Here is a 9,034-nt window from a genome sequence, read left to right as displayed (position 1 = left end):
GAACAAAAACAAAAAAAATACATGTAAAAGCTTGCTAAAATAATAATAACATTAAATAATGTGTCATGATATAGACCAAGCATGCACAACGATATACGATACAATCATGTTAGTAATTGGAAACAGATATTCTTTCTTTTTCATTTTTGAATAAGGTTTGTAGTAAAAAATGGTATATAAGGCGTTTGCATGTAGCAAAGGTAGAATATTGTATCCAATCAGAATTACTGTCAAGTTGACTGGCACTCGAATCAGGCCGGGGAGAACCCTGGTCAACATTAATTAAACACTGGGTTTTAATTTTACTTTAATCTGCCATGATAAATATAAAACTAAACTGACACTTGCGTTTCCACTGTAATTCGTAAATTTAAAACCCTGTTTATATGCATATATTAATACCCTTTTAATGGTTTATTTGCAGTGTATTGTCCAAACCAGAGCAAAAAAAACTACATTGATAGAGGGCGCTGTTGCCAATGCATGCACACGTAGTTCGTATAACCATGCACCTTACAACATGCATTTCTAAGGCCAATGATGTAACACCCAAGAACAAAATACATGTACACATAAAATCATATCTAATACTACATCTAAAGAATCTTATTTCATTTGAATACAGGGACAATATTTTCCAGGGCTCTAAATTTAGGCCGGAGTCATCCCAGTGGGGAAAAAAATTAAGACTATTTTAAGTACTAATAATATACATATACATGTAATAAGAATTCATTATTTACTCAATGCTTATATTGGTTTTGGTTTCATATCAGTAAAATTAAAACTAAATATGTATACGTAATATACTCTATTATTTACTGCATTAGTCTGCCTTATTTTTGCTCAAGACAATTTTTTACATATAACCCTGTTATAGAAGTATTCCTTTCAAATTGAAAGTCAGAAATTTCACCCGCACAGATATCCAAGGCACATATGTACCAAGTTTCATTACAATGTGATCATGGGAAGCCGAAAAGAAAATTATTATGCAAATTAGATCATGAATATGCTCAGATTTCAACCAAAAACTAATCAGATCTGTGCATTGTCCTAGAACATCTATGAACAAAGTTAAATTGAAATGTACTGATGAGTACTTAAAATATCAGCAGAAAAACTTAAAATTGTCCATTCTCTAGAAGTATAGGAACATGAAATAGTCAATGAAAATGCAACAACTTTACTTGCTGGGTAATTGACCTTAGTCAAAATATTTATTTCAAGTGCCCCCCCCCCCTTCCCCCAACTCCCCATATCTATGGTTACAAATTCCACCTGCATGTATAAAGGACAAGCCAGCTAAGTTTTGAAAATATTATTTTATTTCAAAACAATATTCTATAATAAAGCACAGCCAATTCAGTCAAGACAATTTACTGTACATTTACAAGATTCAGGTAAAATCTTTTCAGCTGACATCTATTTCCAACACAGGATTTATGTAAAAAAATTTGTTTACACAGGATTTGGAAAAAAATCATTCGAGCACAGGATTTAGATGACAACTATTTCCAGTACAGGATTCCAATGAAAACTATTTCCAGTACAGGAATCAGATGACAACTATTTCCAGCACAGGATTCAGATGACAACCATTTCCAGTACAGGATTCAGATGACAATTCATACAGGACTCAGACAACTTCCAGCTCAGGATGCAAGCAAAACAGATGATGTATTTTCAGTTTTTTTTGTTAATTTAGTCAATTTATTACAAACATAATGGATATTCAGGCAACTCCTGATGGTTTGTGAGATTCTTCAACACTTTTTTCTTTTATTTTTTCATCATCATCATCATTATCATCATTACCAACATTCTTCTCTTTGTTCCAGTCTTGCAGTCCTTCAGGCAGTTCTGTCTCTTCTTCAAAACTACCAGTTCCTTCAACAAATTGTTCATAAGTAGATTTTTCAGCAAATGGTCTCTCTCCAAGCAGTTCTACCATATCCTCTTTGCTGAGGACTTCTTTATTAAGAAGTCTTTGTGCCACCTGAAAAACGAAAACAGACCTTAAAATTTACATATTTGGTGAAACTCCTTTTGTTTACTAACGTGTTCATTTCAATTATTGCTTTGCTACACATGTGTACATTTCAGCCAACCAAAACAACCCAAAATGGTTATATGATGTTATCACCTAAAATAATTGTAATCGTAGAGCTGTCGAAGTGATGCCACACATTATCAGACAGTTTTACGAATAAATGATATCAGGTGATAATCTTTTTATCATATGACCAAATATGAAAGTCCAAATAACGAAGAAATCATAATTTTATGAAATCACAACAATGAATCGTATGCCAATTTCTGCTAAATGAGCCAGACGACTAGGCAAGTCAGTGAACATGCATTTGCAGTTATTGTTTTTGATTATCAGCAGGAATATCACCCTTCTTAGTGATTTCATTTTAAAATAAACTTTTAACAGGCATTATTGTGAGATATCATTAATGCAATGTGCAAGTTATCAAGTTTGTAATTCTCCTATCACTGTTCTAGAAATGGTACAATTTGTTTTTGTCAGCATATTGTTGGAACATGCATACAATAATGGATTTGTAATATCGCGATGTTACAATATCAAATATCACAGTTTTGAATGTACCATGTTCTTGTGAGAAAAGATTAAATGTCTCTATCACATTGATAAAAATAAGGTGAACAGATCCACATAAATAGCATTATTATTCCCATGGATGGGATGGGTCGGGTATTTTATTATCATCTACTTTTAATAGACTTGTGACAAAACAATGAGATTTTTGGTAATATGTTCCCACAGATAAAACCTTATGGACAGAATGGCTAACTGCCAATATGTGCATGAAATAAATAAAGTATAATAATAATAAAGAGCATCTTAAAAAAAAAAAACAGTGATTTCAGTAAAATACTTTATTTTCGCTCAGAATTTATTTCAGCTGATGGGATGATTCAGTGAAAATAAAATCCAGCAAATATATCAAGGATACAGGCTGCCCTGGTTTGCAGACGGGAATCGGGAGCTATACTCACTTTCTCAATGTTTTCTCTATGATTTTGTAACAGACTGACAGTTCTGTCATAGGCACTCCTTATTATACTCCGGACTTCATTATCAATTAATTGAGCTGTCTGTTCACTGTAGGGCTTGTCCATAACCATCTCACCTTGTTGAGGCATATCAAAGGAAACATTGCCAACTTTTTCACTCATGCCAAACTGTACCACCTGCAACAGAAATTAAATAATGATCATTTTGAGCTAAAAGCTATGCAAAAATCAAAGAAAACTGTAGTTATGGGTAGTAATAGGCAAGTTTAGTGGAGGCAAAAACTGAAAGTATAAAGCTAAACAAATGTTTCTGGTCAGTGTGCACCGATCACTAAAAAAGTGTGCACCGATCACTTATTTTGCCAGCCATTTCAACCTTCAAAATGTTTGTGCTATAAAATAATTTAGCAAGAAAATAAAGATAACAAGCCATGCATGGCATAGTCCCTGTTAGTTATCAAATCTAAGTTATTTAGTAATGTAGTACAAGTACTTGTCCATATTGAGAGATACTGCTCTGGAACAGCAACAATTAAAACTAAACGGCTACTGGTCGGCTTTTTTGAATCGGATTGTTAAAACCAAAACATCTGTATATCTATGACATGATTTATAATGAATATATAAAATTTGAACATCAGTCAAAGCATGTCAGAAATATGGCTCTAGAATCACATTCATTTAAACAAAATGGCCAATAGTCCGCCATTTTGAATCCCATCAGAAAATGATGTGCATCTGGGACCCATAATGTGTAATGTATGTACCAAGTTTGAACGAAATCTATCCATAAACGCCAAGATCCAGTTCTGGAATGTCAAAAATGCTTGATTTTTGATGATTATTTAGCACAAAAATATCCAACCATTCGGCCATTTCGAAATGGATCGTCGAATCAATACATCTATGAGATGATGTATAATGAATATTTAAAATTAGAACCCCATTCATAAAAACAAAATGGCCGCCAGTTGGCCATTTTTGAAGTGTGAATGTAATCAGTCCAGGCATGTTTAAGATATAGATGCATGCATAGATGCACAAACACACAAAGGTCAATCCATAAGTCTCTGTTTTCAGACTACATCAGAACAAGGACTAAAAAAACAACCATCTACCGGGGTAACCACCAATTTGTGAAAGAAGCTTGACCTGAAACGCTTGTTTTTTTTATCTCAAAATGAATGGCAACTTATTAAATAAATTGAAAGTAGACAATATTTAATAAAATCAAGCAAGCAAATGATAACTGAAACTTTTTTTACTTAGTAACGAGAAGTTATCACATGAAAATGCTAGAAATTAAGGACATGAGCATGCATACACACCTACACAAATTCAGAATCATTTTGTACTTGGCACACAGACTCCAAAAAAAAAAAGGTAACCTACATAGAAAGTGAAAAGTTATTAACCTGTGCATAAGCAGTCTGTGTAACCTTCTTGAGGTCATCTTGAGCACCTGTGGTAATCCTACCAAAGACTAACTCTTCTGATACTCTACCACCTAATGTCATACACATTCTATCCAGTAACTGTTCTTTGCTGTATAAATACTGCTCTTTTGGAAGGTACTGAGCATAACCCAAACCTTTACCTCTAGGGATTATTGATACCTACAAGAAAATAGCAAACGTAATGAAAATATCACAAAAGACGATTTATGGCTTGAATTCTAGTATTATGTAGTATTTTTGTAAATGTATGATTTGAAATAGTGTAAGAATCCTGAAAGATGTTGTTTCATTTTGCTCACTTGTTTAGCACGAGACAGTGAATGTGTGCGTCATGAAACAACGTTGAACAAACCTATAAATTGTTGACGTATTCAAACATAATATCACATAAACCATAACCCACTGCCACAATAAAGTTTTTTTTTGATCAAATGACTCATTCATAATTTTGATTGTTTTTAAATTTAACACACATTCCTATAAATGATATTTGGGGGTCTGTTATTAGGCCTGTAGATTTGTTAAATAGTTTTATTACTATGACATAAAAGACATGGTGAAAGCAATTGCATTCAAAGTGTTTGTTGGTTTCTCATTTTGAAAAGAAGCAAAAAGATACCTTTAGCAATGGGTCTGCATGTTCTAAGAACCAACCGGCTACTGCATGGCCAGCTTCATGATAAGCCACAGTCTTCTTCTCTTCAGGCTGCAACACTTGTGTTTTCTTTTCAAGACCTGGAGATTATTATTGAAATACTGAGTTATATCATTTACAAAGTGAAATGAACCACTCAATGTCAATAAGTACAATATAGAATGAACTAGACTACTTAACAAAGAACAGAAGTAACTAATAGAAGCAGCACTGTGACTGAGCATAGACCATAATGTAATCATTTGGACAGTTTAGTTTCTTATTCTAAGCCAAGAAGTTGGGGTTAGGTTAAGCTGACAGGTTACTTTAAATATTTCGTCACCGGTTTGTGGTCACATGATTCTAATTTCATATGCAAATAGTGTCTGTCAGGATTAGCAACCAATCAGAACTTATAAACTGCTTTTTCTACACAAGTTTGGCATGCTCTAATTGGTTGATAAGTACTCTAAGAAGGAGTGTTGCCAAACATGATTCTGCAAGGGTATTAGTAGTTAGTCAGATGTAGTTTGAGGCATGTACACCAGCAGCCACAAACCTCCACCCACAACAGATTTTTATAAGATTGGGGTTAGATGTAAGAGTGAAATTGGTCACGCCTGAATGGACATGTCATGGATTTTGTGAGAGTGAATGAATCACACTGTCTTCACATTGAAGTGAATGCAAGCATGAAGACCAGTAAACAGATTCACTGCTGGATGAACTAAGCACTTAGTTCTAGGTCAGGTGGAAATGCATGGATATTTGAGCCATATTTGTAATCACATCTTCAAGCACACATACAAATCAAACTTCAATCCAAAATTGAAGAGATTGAGATAAAATTTAATCGAGTTATCTTACATGAAGCCTGACATAGAACCCCAATTTCAGCACCCTCCACGCATTCACATAATTGCAGACATGTACATAGAACCCCAATTTCAGCACCCTCCACGCATTCACATAATTGCAGACATGTACATAGAACCCCAATTTCAGCACCCTCCACGCATTCACATAATTGCAGACATGTACATAGAACACCAATTTCAGCACCCTCCACGCATTCACATAATTGCAGACATGTACATAGAACCCCAATTTCAGCACCCTCCACGCATTCACATAATTGCAGACATGTACATAGAACACCAATTTCAGCACCCTCCACGCATTCACATAATTGCAGACATGTACATAGAACCCCAATTTCAGCACCCTCCACGCATTCACATAATTGCAGACATGTACATAGAACCCCAATTTCAGCACCCTCCACGCATTCACATAATTGCAGACATGTACATAGAACACAAATTTCAGCACCCTCCACGCATTCACATAATTGCAGACATGTACATAGAACACCAATTTCAGCACCCTCCACGCATTCACATAATTGCAGACATGTACATAGAACCCCAATTTCAGCACCCTCCACGCATTCACACAATTGCAGACATGTACATAGAACCCCAATTTCAGCACCCTCCACGCATTCACACAATTGCAGACATGTACATAGAACACCAATTTCAGCACCCTCCACGCATTCACATAATTGCAGACATGTACATAGAACACCAATTTCAGCACCCTCCACGCATTCACACAATTGCAGACATGTACATAGAACCCCAATTTCAGCACCCTCCACGCATTCACACAATTGCAGACATGTACATAGAACCCCAATTTCAGCACCCTCCACGCATTCACATAATTGCAGACATGTACATAGAACCCCAATTTCAGCACCCTCCACGCATTCACATAATTGCAGACATGTACATAGAACCCCAATTTCAGCACCCTCCATGCATTCACATAATTGCAGACATGTACATAGAACCCCAATTTCAGCACCCTCCACGCATTCACATAATTGCAGACATGTACATAGAACCCCAATTTCAGCACCCTCCACGCATTCACATAATTGCAGACATGTGAATACACTTTATTCCTCAGCCCTTCTGGTCAAATTCAATTTTTATTTCAATCATTTACTTTTTGTGAAAACACAAACTTTACTTTTTATCGGTGTTTACTTACCGCCGATAACTCTTTCAATAGCTTGCTCAAAATGCTTCTCAAGAATGCTTGGATTGAGATGTCTTGCTGCTATCAACGCTGCTTCATTGCATACATTGGCAACATCAGCACCTACAATGGAGACGTAAACAAGTCATTGTTAATGACATAGTCCCTGTTGGAGTTATTCATGCCAAAAATAATGTAACATGGACAAAAGGCATAGTTAATAATTTAGTGTATTAAATGACTCTTTATAAATTGTAATATATGGTAAGAAATTAAACAGGATATGGTATTCATGCATTTTTTGTATCCAAACTGAATTTCATTTGTCCAGGCTCATGTACAGAGATACAAAACACGAAACGAATCATCATAGACATGTTATTTAACATGTATAATGTTTGTATCAAATTTGAATGCAAACTGACAAATCCTGTCCAAGACACCACATTTAAAAAAAAACAAGATGGATGCCAGTCGGCCAACTTTGATCTGATTATGGAACAAACTGACATGAACATTTATTCCAATATGTATGATGTATGTGCCAATTGAGATTGAAAATAGTCCCAAAGCCTTGGAGATATAGTAGTAAGGTCAAAAAGCAAGATGGCCACCAGTTAGCCATCTTTGATTGAATCAGTAATCAACTGCATGTGCATAAGTCCCAGATAAAGCACTAGGCACATGTAAATAAGATTTGGTCCATAGGGTTCTGAAATACGACTCAGGATGGTCGGATGGACAGAGACCAAATTATGAGCCTCGTTTCGAACTTTGAAATATTGAACAGACAAATTTCGGTTTGTTATATAGTCGCTGTGGTAGTCAATGTATAGATACAGGTTGGGAATCAAGATTTTTTTTGAATGGTAGAAGTCACCAACGTTTTCCTTAGCAGTCATTCACTGCTGCCCGCAGCAGTCATCCATTGGTGGTCGCAGCAGTCATCCATTGGTGGTCGCAGCAGTCACCCATTGCTGGCTGTAGCAGTCATCCATTTATACATGACTCTGACCCAATCTGACAGGATGTTTTTTTCATGTTTCAATGTTATATTTCATGTAATTTCTACTTACCAGTGAAACCTGGCGTCAATGCTGCTAGTTTTCGAGATAAATCATTTTTATTAACCTCAGTCTTAAGAGGTTTAAGATGCACCTTAAATATTGAAGCCCTAATAGGAGAAAAGAAGAAATTAAAATGAATTTTATAATACAGCAAAAACATACTGACTTAATGTTCTACCACATGCATGTTTCACTTACCTTCCTTTGATATCAGGAGCTCCAATATATATCTGTCTATCAAATCTACCCGGTCTCAACAGCGCTGGGTCCAATATGTCTAATCTGTTTGTTCCTGCTAAAACTACCACATTAGTAGTGGTGTTAAAACCTGAATAGAAATAAGTTGTCACAATTAGCAGTTGTCTGATTTGAGCAAATCAAACTGTGTAAAACTACCTTGTGTGATTCAGGTATGTGCTACGATTCATTAAATCAAATAAGCTTTTGAATAAATGGCTACCAGTTAACCAGCACCTTTGGTAGAATATAAAAAGTGTTATGCTATTATATGGGTACACATCATGTAGTCATCAGCATTGTAAATACACCATTGAATAGAGGTTTTACTATATAATCTTCAGTTCTGAACAGTCATAATATCTTTTCAACTTAACAACTGGGGCAAACAGCCTCATAACTGGCTATAGAATCACCCCATCTTCTTCTGCAGATGCTAACTAATGTGTCAACCAGGGAACTTGAAACTCACTTATTGGGTAATGTCAATTTACACACAATGTACAGCTTAGAGATTACTAACACTCTTGCAACCCCCTTAACCA

General features: G+C 35.4%; 1 protein-coding gene across 1 annotated transcript in view; it reads right to left on the bottom strand.

Moving 5' to 3' along the window:
- Positions 1–1,306: 1,306 nt before the first annotated feature.
- LOC100367333 (mitochondrial inner membrane m-AAA protease component AFG3L2) overlaps positions 1,307–9,034 on the bottom strand; it is a 42,255-nt gene continuing 34,527 nt past the window's right edge. Inside the window, exons 10-16 of the mRNA XM_085500518.1 lie at positions 8,451–8,580; positions 8,262–8,359; positions 7,198–7,308; positions 5,122–5,237; positions 4,461–4,661; positions 3,028–3,222; positions 1,307–1,999 (exon numbers count right to left, since the gene is read on the bottom strand). Of these exons, the coding sequence (XP_085356644.1) occupies positions 1,736–1,999; positions 3,028–3,222; positions 4,461–4,661; positions 5,122–5,237; positions 7,198–7,308; positions 8,262–8,359; positions 8,451–8,580 (1,115 nt within the window). The 3' untranslated portion in view covers positions 1,307–1,735. The remainder of the gene's footprint in view (positions 2,000–3,027; positions 3,223–4,460; positions 4,662–5,121; positions 5,238–7,197; positions 7,309–8,261; positions 8,360–8,450; positions 8,581–9,034) is intronic.

Source organism: Saccoglossus kowalevskii, chromosome 6 (genome assembly GCF_978046115.1).
Source record: "Saccoglossus kowalevskii chromosome 6, keSacKowa6.1, whole genome shotgun sequence".
NCBI lineage: Eukaryota > Metazoa > Hemichordata > Enteropneusta > Harrimaniidae > Saccoglossus > Saccoglossus kowalevskii.
This window is presented reverse-complemented; position numbering and strand designations above follow the sequence as displayed.